The 18,398-nt window shown below is 42.7% G+C and overlaps 1 protein-coding gene across 9 annotated transcripts in view; it reads right to left on the bottom strand.

The window, feature by feature from the left end:
• Positions 1 to 18,398, bottom strand: part of LOC139561888 (adhesion G protein-coupled receptor L3-like) — a 336,416-nt gene that overhangs the window by 75,090 nt on the left and 242,928 nt on the right. For 7 of the 9 annotated variants that reach the window (XM_071379279.1, XM_071379281.1, XM_071379283.1 and 4 more), the window contains 3 exons: positions 17,504 to 17,689; positions 13,781 to 13,819; positions 4,225 to 4,408 (listed from right to left, as the gene is read on the bottom strand). In XM_071379279.1, the coding sequence (XP_071235380.1) occupies positions 4,225 to 4,408; positions 13,781 to 13,819; positions 17,504 to 17,689 (409 nt within the window). The remainder of the gene's footprint in view (positions 1 to 4,224; positions 4,409 to 13,780; positions 13,820 to 17,503; positions 17,690 to 18,398) is intronic. The other 2 variants (XM_071379282.1, XM_071379285.1) reach the window with 1 other exon arrangement.

Below are 18,398 nucleotides of genomic sequence, written 5' to 3'. Positions count from 1 at the left end.
AGAATCGTATTATCACAAACAGAACTGGAGATATAACCAGTTTAAGGAGGGCATGTCCTTTTTTGAATGGTTTTCCCCGTTTGCCTCCTTGGCCAGACGTAGGTTTTTTTTGCAAGTAACTTGTTCGCCGATGACAGTGAAGTGCAGAAATAGTCCATGGAGACATTGCTCCTCTTGCCAACGTAAGGTTCCACAAGCCTCATCACCACATTCTCCAACACTCGAGCCCGCATGAACAAAGTGAGACTGGAGCTCCCTCCCTCTGTGCAAAATAAGACACCTGAACAGCGGTTGTACTCCACAACAGTGCTGAAGAATGACAAGAGGAAGGGGACCCAATGAAGAGCGAACCGGAGAATATGAGAATATTACGCACTACAACCAAACAAAGGTATGTCAAAGTGTCAAGCAAGCGAAAGCTACGTAAATGGTGTCAACTGTTAGGACAAGGGATAACAGTAGAATGAAATCCACCTGATGCCATTGTGTGAAGAAGCACATGAGCACGTGCTGACAATAACTGACAATTTTGGACTTCTGTCATATCGACACCTAGGGCTCTATTTTAACAAACCTAAAGGTAAATCTAAGCGCAGGTGGTAGCTCTACTGGTCCAGGTGTGCGTCTGAAATATTTGAGCTATTTTCACTATCGGAGAACTTGCTGGCATTGGCATGAAAGGGCTGGGTTTGATGAATAAACAAGTTGTGGGTGTGTCGAGGCTTGGCCCCTCACTGGCCAATCAGAACATTCTCCATGGCTGAATATATGGTTGCTTCAAGTTGTGTATTTACGGTCTTTCATGTACAGTACTGCCTTGGAATCAACTCCAATTCCAATGTTAGTCCGTTACAGTTCGTTAAATGGCTTCCAGAAACGATATAACAAAGTGTAGACCCATCTTTGCTAAATACCTTCACTTGAAACCATTTGCAGTCCAGAAATAATTGCATGGCTTCAATAGCATTCACAATGATATAGGGGCCAGGCCTACTGTAAATTGCATTATGGCTGAGCATGAACAGGCCAAAAATGGTCAATAAACAAGATTAAATAAATGATGCATAAGGCCTAAAACGAGAACAAATGAGCACAATGAACAACTTGTTTTAAGTAGGCTATGTCACACTTAGACACCATTTCTCCCTGTGTACAGATACTATTGAAACAACGCAGACTATGGAGGGTTTAACGCACATCCAAATGTTTCACAGTAGCTGGACAAAGATCCAATATAAATAGAAAGGGAGAACATCCACACACTGTTCTACTGCTCCCAAATAGGCCTATGTTTAGTGAACATAAACGGGACCATCTTACAGATTGCATTCACACATCTCCAGAAGTTGCATTGTAAGCGCGTTTTCACCATAAAACCAGGAAGGTGTATCATTCTAATAAGTTCGGTTGTAATAAAATGTAACGAAAAACAAGCAATCAGTAAAAAAAAAAACTAATAATAATAATATGTCAAATGTAATGATATCATAAAATCACCAGGATAAAACAAGACTTGCACTGCTGTTGAACCAGCCTTTCTTATAGTCGGCCAAAGGGAGGGATTGGGTTTTTAACATATGAAACGGAAAGCTAGCCATTTTTACAGGTAAACACGAGTTTCACTGGTATTCAGGAGGTTCTCCTCTCTCCTTTCATGACGGGCACGTAGCCTACATCATGGAGGTTTTACGCACGTCCAAAACAGGACCTGCATGGCTAAAATAATGTGGCCCTGCCTACAATGCATAGATACAAAGCTCACTGTTTTACTCTTCTCAAACGTGATCTTTTAATAAAGCTTTGGCGATTAAGATGTATTTCCAAGCTGTCTCAGGAGCCAAACCCTTTATCGACAGTCTTGACTACTTCGCAATTATATTGGGCAGATTTTTTATAAAAAAGACTACATTGAGAGGAGGGTAGAATATGCTTCTTTTTGAATAAAATACAACAAAACATTTGTTTTTATGTTTCTAAATACAAAATATACAGGCACCAAAAGCACATTAGGTTACTCTTGTTACACTCGCATTAACATCTGCTAACCATGTGTATGTGACAAATAAAATTTGATTTGACTTGATTTGAAATGGGCAGTGCGCATTTCTGCAGTCAAAATTCATGCCATAACCCACTCATGCCATAACCCCATTCATGCATGAATGCCATAACCCCATTCATGCCATAACCCACTGCGTTACAGCTAAAACCACGTTTTGGTTGGTCTAAATTTCAGCGCTGCCTGAAATTAGCACTTTGGATCATGTATTTAAGGACAAATATTTAAACCCTGCCCATCTGAGCACTAGCGAGTTGATATAAGACAGGTAGTTTGTTGAACCTTTGTCAAACCTGGCGTTATGGGATGGAAAAGTCAAACTAACATGTGTTTGACAATAGTGCCGAATTAACGCCAGCTGAAAATAGAGCCCTTACATTCATTATAATGCAATTATTGCTTTTTTTTTTGCAGAGTTTCACTCTTTATCATGGCCACATGGCACTAATAATGATGTTTAGGCTACTGATGTATTCATAATTTGACTCGCGTCTTGACCGTGCATCTTGGTGGTCGGGGTAGGTTTTGTTTATTTTGTCGTTATAAAAATAAACTGTTACCGTGTTCCAACACATATGCTTTCTGTTTCATAGTTAAAATTGATACATCATGCCATTTGGTCATCTGAATAGCTATACAACAGCAATATAGAGTAGTTAAAGAGTACTACATCAATATCCATCTTGTCTCCGTTAGACGTATGGAACAATCAGTGGATAAGTTGTTCAGTATATCCTATTATCTGTAGGATCACATTCAGGTTCTGAATTAACTTGAACACAGAATTGCTCATTAAACTAAGCTCAAACAATGATCACTAAGACTGTGGATGCATCTCAAACGGCATTCCTTGTGTAGTGCACTACTTTTGAAGAGGGCCCATAGGGCTCTGGTCAAAAGAAGTGCACTATATCGGGAATAGCAAAGCCCTCTCTTTACCAAGACGCAGCACGATGATACAGGAATTTAGTTTGTCCCAACTGGTTCCCCCTGGACGACCAAAAGAATCACATTAGGATGGCTAATGCTAATATTAATGGCAATTGGAGGCGAAGCTGAAAATGTAGTAATCTGTTTAATCAGATGTGATGAGACAACAGCCACTGTTCTTTCAGACTCGACACTTTTCCTGCTCGCTTTGCCTTGAACAATTGTCTAATCTTTTATCATTTAAAATAATCAAAAAGCTCTTTGTATATCTTGTAATATTATAATATAATACATGACATTAAGCAGACACTTTTGTTGAAAGTGAAAGCATAAATACATTTTCGTATGGGTGGCCCCAGCGGGAATCAAACCCACAATTATGGCGTTGCAAGGGCCATGCTCCATCTTGCTTAGCTAAATACGCTTTGCTATTCCCGATTAATTCAAAGACTCAACCATGGACACTCTTACTGACAGATGTGGTTGCTTCACGTGATGTATTGTTGTCTCTACCTTCTTGCCTTTGTGCTCTTGCCTGTGCCCAATAATGTTTGTACCATGTTTTGTGCTGCTCCCATGTTGTGTTGCTACCATGTTGTTGTCATGTTGTGTTGCTACCATGCTGTTGTCATGTGTTGCTGCCATGCTATGTTGTTGTCTTAGGTCTCTCTTTATGTAGTGTTGTGTTGTCTCTCTTGTCGTGATATGTGTTTTGTCTTATATTTTTATTTTAATCCCAGCCCCCGTCCCCGCAGGAGGCCTTTTGCCTTTTGGTAGGCCGTCATTGTAAATAAGAATTAGTTCTTAACTGACTTGCCTAGTTAAATAAAGGTTAAAAAAAAATGTTGAAAATAAGTAAACCAAGTCAAACCCAATGGTGTATATTCCAGAAGTATATATTCCAGAAGTATATATTCCAGAAGTATATTAGGTATCAAGAGATGAGACAACATTTGCGATCACACTGTCCTATGATGTCTATGAAAAGGTTTGCAAAACATTCAGTCAATTGTATTTCTTACACATCCTAGTAATCATGTTTTGCCAGGTTGACAGATGATCTTGTCTTCACCAGTGTACATTTAAGTGTCTGAAGATTTCTCTTTTTACCACACCAATCAGTTCTATCGCTGTGTGTGTGTATGTATGTGTGTGTGTGTGCGTGCGTGCGTTAAGATCTAATTTCAAGTTGGTGTCGTGCTAGTGGGTGTGTACAGCTTTAAGTCTGTACTCACGGATGTTGTTTGTGTTCTCCTGCACGATGTCCGTCTTGAGCAGGTTGTCGGCCAGGATGAAGGCCCCCTGCTCCACCGTATCCAGCAGCATTGTGGCTGCTCTCAGCTGCTCCCCGGTGCTCAGGTCCCTCCACGCCGACTGGGCCTGGGGCTGAAGGAGGTTGTTCACGGTCTCCACCATGGCCTGCACCAGACAACATGGAGAGTTAGCGACATGAAGAAGGTGGAGGGGGCTAACCAACCAGAGCATCAGTATGGAGGTAGCAAGGGAAGGGATCAGTATGGGTTATGGAAGCACTGTATTATCACCGATGATATTAATAATGGACCAAAAGGGGTAGTTAACAGGTTATTAGGGATGTCAATTAAGTTATGCCAGGACTTTTCAGGACATATTACGGAAGGTTAGTCACAGATGTTTGCAGGATCTTGGGAGATGTTAGATATTACCAGAGATTTTCGAGAAAATCTCAAATAGCTCATAGCAACATTGCGCTAAGGTGAATACGTGTAGACAAACTGGCCATGGCAATTCTTATATTTCCAAGAGAAACAATGACATTATCTAAATAATAGAACAGGTGAAAGCCAGGCTGTGGCTGATGCATTTCCATGAATGTCCCATGAATGTATTCAGCCCCAAAAATCCCCATATTGCTCCATGCTACAGTATCACATATATACAATTACAATGAAACAGAATACGTTGAAATAATCCTAATATATTATTCAGTACAGGCAGCCAATAGCGTACAGGTTATTTTGTTGTCGGCTCCTCAGGACGACCACTCTCGGAGGAACACTATTGTCTATTAATATTGTTTAACCTCAATTATGTTTTCCCTAATCCCACAATAAATTAACAGTCAGAAACCAATAAGCCAAGGAGAAAGAAAAGAGAGCATTCTCCGGAGAAGATGAACAATTTAGAGCAATTAAAGACGTAGAAACGCCGATGGCAAGACATTTGAATAGAATATTAATTGGTCAAGCTGAACCATTCTATCCCTCTGATGCAACAGAAGAAAATGCATAATCATAACTGAAAATAAAACGCCATCCATGAATAGGTGTTCGCACAGCAGTCACAGTTGCTCTTTCATCTCAAAACCTAATAATCCAACATTGACAAGGACTATTGAACAGTGGCTTTCAAAGAGCACAGAAAAGAGTGGGGGGAAAAATACGAATTTTAAAGAAATCATCACAGCCTCTTCTGATATTCCACAACTTCAAAGGCCAATTTACTCGTCCTCGTTTGCAAAGATGGAAGCCGCGCTTAATCGTAAATGCACCCCGGCGAGAATCTGAGGGAGAAACATTAAGCCCTTTAAGAGGGGGGAGAACAATCTCCTCCAACGTCGCATATGGCAATACCTTGGTGTGATCCCCGCGGCTACAGCAGGTTCTGGTTTTGATCAATGGACTATGAAAGAGAATAGGAGTTTTCGAGATGATATTAGAGCACCTGGGGGACGAAACCTCAGGCAATGCTATTCGATAACAGCACATTGGGAGCTGCCCTGCAGAACTCAACTGATTACAATGAAGTAATTCTATAAACATTATAGACATTATATTCCACACACAAGAGTTATCAGCCTCCAACTGTCTCAGTTTTGGACTGAGTGGCAGCTAGACTAGAGTATCTCTGGAACAGACAAGAGCAAGAGGAAGAGTGGTGATCGTATTCAACTCCGTAGCGGGCTGCGATGAAGGGAATATCAAATAGCAGCAGCTGGCTTTTCCACAGTCCTCAGCGCACAGACGCTGTCATTTTTAAGGCTTTTTTTAAAGGCAGGCAGGCACCCAACTTTGATGTAATTATTCATTATCTCCAGCCGATCGCACCTTTTGACATCAACGGAGACGGCGAGGTTGATTCGCTCTCAATTAAGGAGGTCTTTCTCTGCGGCGCTGGCATATTTCCCCCTTTGCCAGGTCTGGTTTAAATATTGAAAGAATGAATCATCAGTGGTTGTGAGTTAGATGGGTGGATATGCATAATTAAGTGTTGGACCGTCCACAAAATGTAGCATGGACAGATTCAGGTACAGTACATACAGCAAACGAAATCCAAGTGATGAATGAAAATCACATAAAAGAAAGACAGTAGAAAGCTTGGAGTATCGGCAACAAACCACAAGTGGACATATTTCTAGGATGTTATGAAGTCTATCTAGTACGCAATTTGTCCTTCCAGAGATTACATGCTGGATCCATCATCAACATGATACGCTCATCATTTTGTGCTAAGTCACTGAATTAGTTGCAGTCTTTGGGTATGGCAAATAATAGGGAAGCATTTGCAAGTCAATGCGACATAAAGTCGTATTTTGGATAGGGATACTCAGAAATTATAGGGCATTGACTAGTGTGCGGATTCAAGTATAAAGCCCCTCATTTTGAATCAGGAAGTCACATTTTGACAGGGCTTAGCTGCTTAATATGGGGTTACGATGCTTATCTGTGGACATAATAGAGAATCAATCAATTACGAATATAAATCTGGATTACTTGGGCGGGTATCATAGAAATCCTGAGTCATAATTATTCAACATCAACAGTGTATAACACTTTATGAAGAGTGTGGCAAGCAAGATTAATGATGCTGGGGAATAAATATATACAGTGCCTTCAGAAAGTATTCATACCCCTTGACTTGTTTTGCATTTTGTTGTGTTACAGCCTGAATTCAAAATTGATTAAATATGATTTCCCCCCCCCCTCACCCATAAACACACAATACCCCATAATGACAAAGTGATCACATGGTCTTGTGAGCTTTGCACACCTGGATTGTACAATATTTTCCCATTTTTATTTAAAAAATAATAATAATGTTAAATTAATAAATCACTTTAACCACTATTATAGAACACGGAATGAGTCCATGCAACTTAATACGTGATTTGTTAAGCACATTTTTACTCCTGGATTTATTTAGGGGTTGAATACTAAACTCAAAATATTTAAGCTTTGAATTTTTTATTAATTTCATAAATGTTCTACAAACAAAATTCCACTGACATTATGGAGTATTGTGTCTAGATCAGTGACACAAAATATAAATGTAATAAATATTTATTACATGCTGTAACACAACAAAATGTGGAAAAAGTAAAGGGGTCTGAATACTTTGAGCAATTACGTTTAGCACTGAGTTTACCCGTCTAGCCGGCAGCCTTCAGAGACAATTGAGATAGACGCTATATCCCTGGGGATGACACACACAAACTCCCACACCCTTTTCACGAATGCCTCTAATTCCCAAAGGGGAGAGTGGAGGGGAGTGAGGGAGAGGAGAGATATGCACCCAAGCAGCACAACACACTCAGTGTAGTGGGGTAGAGGAGTGTGGATGCCTTACTGCAGCCAGGCTGGTTCTCCATCTGTCAAAAGCACTGGTTCGGCTCATAGAGCTCTAAACTTTCAACCACTGTTAGGTTTCTGCCCCCCCACCCCCCAGTTTCCTCTGCTCTCTTGAACGATCCAAGCCACCCAGGGAAACCAATACTTTCTGGTTCTTGGCTGGTCTGGAAAGGCTAATCATCAACTAGCTAGCCTCCGCCCCCAAATGCTATGGTTGTGACAAGCTGTTGACTGGGCAAGAAAAAGGCCCCATTCCAATACTTGTGAATTACATCCTTCCTTAATCCCCCTCTCCCTTCCTTGAGTAGTTACTGATCTAATTCTACTAGGTTAAAGCACAGGTTCCAATACATAGCTTTCACCAATCCAGATCAATATCAGACCAGTGATAATTCCAAATAAGGGATGAAGGAATGATGCAATCTAGAAGGATTTGAACAGGGCCAATGTATCGTGCTGCGGCCATTTATACCAATGAAGGGGGAAGGAAGGGGTGGATATTAGTATGGGGCCTGGAACTGGTCCAAGTCAGCCCGTGTGGTGTGTGTGCTGATTGATGAAATGAACTCGAGGTCGGGGAAATTGATTCTGGCTGAGCTCAAACTCCCGTCACCGGCTTAGCAGAATGGAAGAAGGATGGAGCGCGAGTCACACTAGTGGCCCTCACTTTCTCACTTTCCACTTCCTTATTCCACACGCTTTTCCTCTCACCCCCTATCTTTGTTGACTCTGTCTTTTTTCTGCAACATGTTCAGTTGTGATATAGGAGAGGTTGCCGTCTTTCTGAGTTCTGTCTTTCATTTGGTCCTTCTCTATATGTACCCCTCTTTCTCTCCCTCTACAATATAGTATGGTAATAACATAACATACACTGCATGAACATCTCATTCCAAAATAAGGGGCATTAATATGGAGTTGGTCCCCCCTTTGCTGCTATAACAGCCTCCACTCTTCTGGGAAGGCTTTCCACTAGATGTTGAAACATTGCTGCGGGGACTTCCATTCAGCCACAGGAACATTAGTAAGGTCGGGAACTGATGTTGCGCGATTAAACCTGGCTCGCAGTCTGCGTTCCAATTCATCCCAAAGGTGTTCGATGGGGTTGAGGTCAGGGCTCTATGCAGGCCAGTCAAGTTCTCCCACACCAATCTCGACAAACCATTTCTGTATGAACCTCGCTTTGTGCATGGGGGCATTGTCATGCTGAAACAGGAAAGGGCCTTCCCCAAACTGTTGCCACAAAGTTGGAAGCACATAATTGTCTAGAATGTCATTGTATGCTGTAGCATTAAGATTTCCCATCACTGGAACTAAGGGGCCTAGCCCGAACCATGAAAAACAGTCCCAGACCATTATTACTCCTCCACCAAACTTTACAGTTGGCACTATGCATTGGGACAGGTAGCGTTCTTTTGGCAACCACCAACACTCCAGAGAACACGTTTCCACTGCTCCAGAGTCCAATGGCAGTGAGCTTTACACCACCCCAGCCGACGCTTGGCATTGCACATGGTGATCTTAGGCTTGTGTGTGGCTGCTTGGCCATGGAAACCCATTTCATGAAGTTCCCGATGAACAGTTATTGTGCTGACGTTGCTTCCAGAGGTAGTTTGGAACCCGATAGTGAGGGTTGCAATCGAGGACAACACTCGGCGGCCCCATTCTGTGAGCTTGTGTGGCCTACCACTTCGCGGCTGAGCCGTTGTTGCTCCTAGACATTTCCACTTCACAATAACAGCACTTACAGTTGACCGGGGCAGCTCTAGCAGGGCAGAAATTTGATGAACTAACTTGTTGGAAAGGTGGCATCCTACGACGGTGCCACGTTGAAAGTCACTACTACTATATCCGCAATCGACAGTTATACTAGTGAATGTGTGGGGCTTTCAAACACACAATACATGAGATAAAAGTTAAGATCACAGTACAAAGACTAACAGGTAAACACACACTCAAGAAAGGTCATCCAAAGGTGAGTGTCAATGTGAACATTGTGTCTCCCTTGTCAAATAATGTGCAAACAGCACCTCGTCACAAAGTCAACTATGACTCCAAGTCAAGGCTATTCACCCTGCAAATTAACTGAACACAGCAGGAAGACACTGCATGACCAGTCCAAGGGTCTATAGGTAAATTAACTAAGAATTTACGACTCTGAGACAGAGGTACTTTTACGCTGAATGGCCATGATCTCATAGTATCCCTGTCGGACTCTGACCGTGAACAGACACGGCCCATATAACATAGCGAGGGTCGAGTCGGTAGACAGTAAACTGCAGGACAGAACGGTGGTTGGGGGGTTGGGTAGAGGGGGAACGGTCTTTATGACTATGTGGTCATTCTAACATACCTCATCTTTTAACAAATTGGCCAGCAATAAAAATCGTAGAATCTCATGGACAAGGCAACGCTTCACTTCCGGCCTTTCTAAGGTCGTCTTCTGCAGTGACACGTTCACTAGATTACCCCCCATATACGAGAAAGAAGGGGAGAAGGGGTTACGTTGAACAAGGGGTCAGTACCCAATATCCAAACAATATTCCCGGGATTTCTTGGTCTATGATCTTCACTCACGCACGCGAGATACAATTGTCATCTTTAATGGCGTAGGAAAGTTCTACCATGTGATAAATCCCTTCGCTCCACATACACTTAGCAGAGAATCGTCTCCCTTTGGAAATGTTACGTGTCGGCGGCCATTTTAAAGAGAAGGCGTTTGACCTTAGTTTGAAGCAAAGGGGATGTTATCACAGTAATTGGACAACCACGGTGTTAAAGCCACTAAACCAGAGAGTATTTAATACACCAAAGAGGATAGAAAGCTGGGAGCCATTTTGATTATGTTTGTTTGACATAAAAGAGCAGAAGCCTTTTATGTATCTGATAGGGACATTATCCTTTAGGGTGAAAACAGAGGCTGGGGGGGGGGGTTCACTGAATGATTGTAGTAAATCAAGTTAACAAATCATTGTAAAAAGGGACCAAAGAGGACCTACTGACAATACCCATGATGCTCTACACTATATTGATGTAGTCTGCAAAGGCAATTGTTCACAAACTACTGACGAGAGAGTAAATTAATATTAAGCTTTCAAAGATACGTTTTGCTTAAATTGGGATCCAATATTCCCAACCCTTTCCAGTAAGACGTCTCCACAATGTGACATGTTGAATTACGGTATCTATAAATATTGGCCTACTACAGACAACCTTGAATCTCTTTCTAAGGTGTTATTCCGTAATGGTCCCACATAGACCCGGCGGCATGCGAATGGTGCCGTCATCCGCTCCACATAAAACAAGACGGACTCCCTAAATCAAGATGGTGAACCAGGCTCGTCTCATCTCCATTAGAGAGCAAACACCAGCGCCGTTCTCCCAATCGCCCATTAGCGTGGGTGCTAACGAGCAGTTGGGGGTGCATACCTGATCACCAATCTCAATAACATCCGCGCCCCCTGACGTGCACTGGCAGTCAATTCACCCAAGCCCATCCTCGCACTGCTATAATCTGTTTGTTTGATTTTTTTCTAAAGTTATTTCTCACCATGAGAAGTCTGGCTGAGCGTTTAACATAATGTCTTTACCTTATTGAAAACGATCATTGCGCATGGTGTGCTCAGCCCGGGTCCAAAACAGAGGGTGTGTGTGTGTGTGTGTGTGTGTGTGTGTGTGTGTGTGTGTGTGTGTGTGTGTGTGTGTGTGTGTGTGTGTGTGTGTGTGTGTGTGTGTGTGTGTGTGTGTGTGTGTGTGTGTGTGTGTGTGTGTGTACATCTCTGTCTGTGCAGGCAGGTGCTGCAGAGAGAGGCATCTACCTTGGGTTCTTTTGTATGCCTTCACTATACCCCTTATGATGACTACCAGGGGTTCTGGTTGGAGAAAACACTGCCCAATTTCCTTAATCAATGAAAGTCTCTCAAAGCCATAGCGCCGCGCAATCAAAGTCTGTGTATACGGAAGACTGGTAGATGTTGTTCCATTATTCCAGTTCGTCGAGCAAGATTCCTTCCCCTTTCGTTTAACACGGTCAGGTGCACGTCGACGCCATGTACACGGTTCAACTGTGTGCTCACACACACACACACACACACACATGTAGATACTAGTGTGCACATAAACATGTGTATACACACACGCACACACACACACCGACTCACAGTATCATCGATAAAGAATGTATTTCCTAGTCAGTGCATGTAAAACAATAAGCAAACGTGAACTGATGCAAATGCGTACACACACACTTATACATACGCCATACGCTGTGTCACACACACACGCACACACACACACACACACTTCATCCGGTGGAAAACGCACAATAAACCCGCCACTACATATTGAAGTGACTTCAGACACAACTCCGAGGATTTGAAACAACCAATGCACGTCGCCTGACAGATGTGACGCCACCGCAGATACGGAGAACATCTGGAAGCTATAGGAACATCTGTGGTGGGGAAGCGGGCGGGCGTGCCAACTCGTCCGGCAGCTCTTTTCAAGGCAGAGCCGATATTCATGTCATTTTACTGACAAGCCTGGATATCAACTCCACACTGGAGCTCAAGAAATGGCGGCAGAGTCCCTACAAATTGGGACACACATGCATAATGCATCAGGAAGAGTCATAACCCCCCCTATATGAGTCTTGCCTGTCAGGGGAGTTCTGGTGGAGGGTGGGTTTTGACTCCAGGTTTATTGAGGTCACTTTCGGCTGTTGACCGTGGAAGTCGGTGGCGGATTTAAATGCCAGTCAACTAACTTGATGGTAGCTTTGAGCGACTGCATAGCCAGTGAAGGTTATTGCAATGTACTAATCGTTTCACAGCTGTGAGTATATGCTACCATTACATCATCATGTGATCGTCGGAGCACATCTCTGGTGATGTCAGCAAGTACATTGCCGTAGACGACTACAGATGATTAAAGACGGTTCATTTTATATCCTCTGAGAGCCTTTTCAAAATAAAGAAAAAACTAAAATGTGTTGTTTGATGTCGTTGGTATCGCCAGCAGAGAAACCATGCTTGACATTTCCTTCGAGCAAAAACATGATATCTTGTTTAACATGCATATCCAGAGCATAACCTATCCAACCTTGACCAACCAATGTGCATGTGAAATCCATGAGCAACCAATGTTCATGTGAAATTCATGAGCAACCAATGTTCATGTGAAATCCATGAGCAACCAATGTTCATGTGAAATCCATGAGCAACCAATGTTCATGTGAAATCCATGAGCAACCAATGTTCATGTGAAATCCATGAGCAACCAATGTTCATATGAAATCCATGAGCAACCAATGTTCATGTGAAATCCATGAGCAACCAATGTTCATGTGAAATCCATGAGCAACCAATGTTCATGTGAAATCCATGAGCAACCAATGTTCATATGAAATCCATGAGCAACCAATGTTCATGTGAAATCCATGAGCAACCAATGTTCATGTGAAATCCATGAGCAACCAATGTTCATGTGAAATCCATGAGCAACCAATGTTCATATGAAATCCATGAGCAACCAATGTTCATGTGAAATCCATGAGCAACCAATGTTCATGTGAAATCCATGAGCAACCAATGTTCATGTGAAATCCATGAGCAACCAATGTTCATGTGAAATCCATGAGCAACCAATGTTCATGTGAAATCCATGAGCAACCAATGTTCATGTGAAATCCATGAGCAACCAATGTTATTAGCACATCATATGCATTACATATGTATAGTTTCTTCTTTCAAAAGCCATCACAACACCAACACAGGGGTATGAAAACAGCATTAAGAGGCAAAGCATGCTGGGAAGGAGTGTTTAATTGGTTGCAGGGCTGGGGGTTGCCGTTAGAATTAGGGCATCAGGATGTGGGTAAGAAAGTGAGGACCCCAAAATTTGACCTGTGGATCAAAAACGTTAACTAGCCATAGTTGCATCCCGACCAAAACATAGCCTAACTAAGTGTTATAAATGGCTCCAATTTTTTTTATACAATTTTACAAGGTCAAAGTTTACTTAGCAGACCCAACATTGAGCAACACATGCCTCCACAGGCAGGAATATCACGAGCACAAAGCATGACGTTAGGGTGCGGCAACAAGTCACAATCATGCTTACACCAAAACAGAAACATTTCGATGGGTTGGGTGGGAGGATGCTGGGTGAAAGACAAGAGTCAAAATACCTGCACGTAAATCCTACATGAGCGCTCTCTTTTCTGCAGCTGCAAACCACCAAAACATGTTACAGTTAGCAAACGGTAGACACATACAAGTTCTATTAGCATGGTTTTCAGTGTGGATGGAGAGAAAAGAAATGTATCATTTGTATTTGTTTATTTGATTTGTTTATATGGATCCCCATTAGCTTTTGCAGAGGCAGCAGCTATTCTTCCTGGGGTCCACAAAAAACACAAAACATGACAAGTAACAAAACACTGATGCACGAGGACAGTCACATTAAATGCACAACAATACACAAACACCACAACAAACAAATATAATAATACAAACAACAAAATCAAATAAGGTCATTTTGCTGTTTGCTTGAGTAATTGAAGACGGGAGTTGCCTTGCCTGGTTAAAGGTTAAATAAAATAAACCTAAATATGCGACCATGTCTCTGTATGATACTCTGCGTTGCCATGAATTTGTTTTGGACTTGGGGACTGTGAAGAGACCCCTGGTGGCATGTCTTGTGGGGTATGTATGGGTGTCTGAGCTGAATGTCATTTGATTACGCAGACAATCTGGCATTTTATTACTGTAATACCCCTCATAAAAACTAGAAGAGAAGCAGTGCATCTCGTGTCAGCCCTCAAACAGGAAAGATGGGCATATATGTTGTTGATGTTAGTTGTGTATGTGCAGTTCAGGCCGTGCTGCTCTGTTTTGAGCCAGCTACAGCTTTGCTAGGTCTTCTTTGCTGCACTTGACCATGTTACCGGACAGTAATCAAGATGGTCCAAGCCCGAACAACTAGTACCAGTTGATTTGTGTAAAAAAAAAAAACGCTGCACAAAATGTCACCTCTCGACTTTGGCTAATTAAGACTTTCTCATTTTATATAAACTGTGAAAAAACGGCATGCACATTAATTATTCCCTCTCATAGAAAACATCACAAAGAATCAGTCTTAATTAGCACTGAAACGAGACACACGGTCCAAGTGGGGATTGGGGCTGAGACGTAGCTCCGCTTTCAAGTTGGAGTTTCAAGGTTACCACTTGTTCCTGCGAGTAAGTGGAGAGAAAGGAACTAAAGAGGAACTATTTAACCTGGAGACCTCGTCACTGCAGGAGTAGGGCTAAACCTGAAATGTGGCACACCTGGGACTGATGTTAGCGGGTCAATCCAGTAGGTTGAGATTTCAAAGTAGCACTGGAGAACTAACAGCTGGCTAGGCTACATAACCACTCACGTGTCCCCAATAGGAATTATACAATCTGAAATAAAGTTAGCTAGTTGCCTGGAGTAGGAGAACACTAGATATATACAGAGACCTAGTCTGTTAGCCTAGCCTAGCACGTAACACTGGGCTGGGAACAGAATACATAAACAGAGGCCTATTCTGTTAGCCTAGTCTAGCACGTAACACTGGGCTGGGAACAGAATACATAAACAGAGGCCTATTCTGATAGGCTAGCCTAGCACGTAACACTGGGCTGGGAACAGAATACATAAACAGAAGCCTATTCTGATAGGCTAGCCTAGCACGTAACACTGGGCTGGGATCAGAATACATAAACAGAGGCCTATTCTGTTAGCCTAGCCTAGCGCGTAACACTGTGCTGGGAACAGAATACATAAACAGAGGCCTATTCTGTTAGCCTAGCCTAGCACGTAACACTGGGCTGGGAACAGAATATATAAACAGAGGCCTATTCTGTTAGCCTAGCCTAGCACGTAACACTGTGTTGGGAACAGAATACATAAACAGAGGTCTATTCTGTTAGCCTAGCCTAGCGCGTAACACTGGGCTGGGAACAGAATACATAAACAGAGGTCTATTCTGTTAGCCTAGCCTAGCACGTAACACTGGGCTGGGAACAGAATACATAAACAGAGGCCTATTCTGTTAGCCTAGCCTAGCACGTAACACTGGGCTGGGAACAGAATATATAAACAGAGGCCTATTCTGTTAGCCTAGCCTAGCGCATAGCTTTGAAGAAATGCTAATGCACTTTCCTGGAAGTGGTCTTTTAGCGCCTTCCACATGGCCCTTCGGTCATGAAAGTGGTACGTATCATGGCGTTTACCAACTCAATCGGCTCTTTGTCTGCCGGCAGAGAGACTTTGTGCTTGCTATCAAAGGAATCTTTCATTCCGTTAGCTCTTAGCAGATTGTGTCAAAATGATTGAGCTCCGAGGTAAACACACGCGCGCGCGAGACAGAGAAATGGGAGGAGGGAGGGAGCATGGCGCTAGGGGCTGCTACAGTAAGTCACCATGGATTAAAGGGGAAAGGATGGAGGACAGAGCGGAGAGGACAACCTTGAATAGTACAGAGAGAGTGCGAGGGGAGAATTTAGCAGTTCCTTGATGTACTAGATAGTTAGAGTATTTATCAGAGATAAATGTAGCATTCCTTTCCCATTTGAGCTGCACTGCTTTTTCTAGAGTATCTTTTTAGGGATATCGTCATAAAGAGAAGACGCAAGTCTAGGCTATTGTTTGTTTTGAAATATATTCACAGTACATTGGCTTCAGTTTCAGGATAATGTGATGACAACAAATGAAAAGGTTACTCTCCTCTAAAGCGTTACTTGAATTTGACCTGTTCTTCATTTTTTTTCTCTCAAAATGGCTACCTCGTAAAAGCCATGGATGAAGTGACCACAAGTGCAAGACGTCAGGTTTTTCTCCTCAGCCCGTTGGCTATCATTATCGTCCTGCTCTCCAATGGAGGGAACAACACTAAAACCTCAAAGGGGACATCTGGCTGCATGCGGCAATGAAATTAAGTCGGTGAAGAAAAGCTATTGGGAAACAGGTGTTTGTGTTACACTACAAGTGAAGCTGCTCAAACAAATTAACGGCTGACATTTTGAATTTTACCGATGCTTGCTTTTCCGTTGGTTGCTTCGACAGACATAATGTATTATTTTTATCTTACCTTGCCCGAGTGGCCCTTGGTGTACCCAACTGTGAATTCGGGAATAATTGCATTCGTTTGAGGCTCCAAAAATCTCCTACACTCCTGGGTCTAGGAAACAGCCATATCTAATATTTCCTCTGTCTAGAAGAAAACAAGCGGCATGAGCACCATTTCAGACGTGCCTGGCATATCCGTACAACCTCGTACATTTTTTTAAATTAAAAAATTTAAAAAATCTGCCTAGTTTGGAATAATCCTATCTATGCGTCTGCTGGTATAATTAGTGATTACCACAACCGACTTTGGTGTCGTAAAGCAGTACAGCCTATGAGGCTTCAAAATACACCCCCCATCCCCCATGTTGGCTGGCTGTTGTTGTTTTTCCTTGAGCAGCAGCACACCGCTACATGTGAGAAATAATGCAGGTTATCGGTATGGGGCCGGAGCAGAGATCATTAAAACAATGCCTACTGTTCAGGTTTGCCTGGTGTGAAGGCCTTGTCAGGCTGGTGGGAAAATACAAGTTTCAGAGGAAGGAAACACATGCTAACTACAGGTTGAGAAAGTTGAGTGAAGTCAGTTCTTTCTTCCACCTATGAATATATTCCCGTGTATATCCTCCTTTCTTCATCTTGTGTCCTTGGTGACCACTGATCTGAGCAATCTGGATAACCAAGGCAGGAGGTTGGAAAGCTCACTGGTTATGTTGCTCTCACCCGTCAAGATCAGTAGTCACCTAGGGAAGGAGACGAGAAGAGGAAATCAGTAATGAGTGTTGGCACACAGCCATTGCTTTTCCCCAGACACATACCTTGTTGAGGCTGCGGGCTGCGCTATCTTTGCCTCCAGGGGTAAGGTTCCTAAGCTGCACGTCGAGTAGGTCCACAAGCTGACCCATGGCCTTGACTGTGTAGGTGATGTCCCCCGCCTGAAGGTTACTCTTGGTTTGCTCCGACAGCTCCCTGGCAATGATGGCTGCAGTCTCTCCGGCTTTGAGCTGGCAAAACCACAACATACACACAAATGAACCATGCATGATTGCATACAGATACTCATTGACACGCACATAGTATGCAATTAACAACTGACCATCATGCTATGTGGCTATAGTAGGACCAGAAAAGGACTGGCCATAGGGCAGATCAGGCAAATACCAGACGGGCTGGTCAAACTTGAAAAAAAATAGTCCAGTGTGTTATTGTGTTATATGATTGGTTCATTGATATGAGTATTCAATATCCCATCCAATGTTACTGAATGACCAGTGTATACTCTCTCTCATTCTACTTAAAGTAGCTAGAATCAAATCAAATCAATTCCAGTCATACACTATTACATCAGGGGGAAACAAACTACAGTCATCCGTCTCCCTTTATCCAAACACATACTCCGCCTTGAACTAATTCTTTTCAGCATACACATTTCAACCATGACAAATGGCATTATACAAACTGTTAGAAAATAATGTTGTTTAGCGTGCGCAGATTTTCTGATTAAACCACTAGCGCCTGGAATTTTATAGGTGAATGCACACCGGGACAACAGAGTATCGACAGACTTCTCCCCTGATAGTCTATCAGCAGCATGAAACTAACGGTTGCTAGCTACAGTATAGGGGGAGAACATGTCACACACAGAGGATGACGCCTGTTTGAAATTAATTTTGTCTGACTTGCTGTGATGTGCTCGCTCTCTCTCTCGCGCTC

The sequence above is a fragment of the Salvelinus alpinus genome, chromosome 31 (assembly GCF_045679555.1).
Source record: "Salvelinus alpinus chromosome 31, SLU_Salpinus.1, whole genome shotgun sequence".
Lineage (NCBI taxonomy): Eukaryota > Metazoa > Chordata > Actinopteri > Salmoniformes > Salmonidae > Salvelinus > Salvelinus alpinus.
The sequence above is the reverse complement of the archived record's forward strand: the minus strand, read 5'-3'. Positions and strand labels throughout refer to the sequence as shown.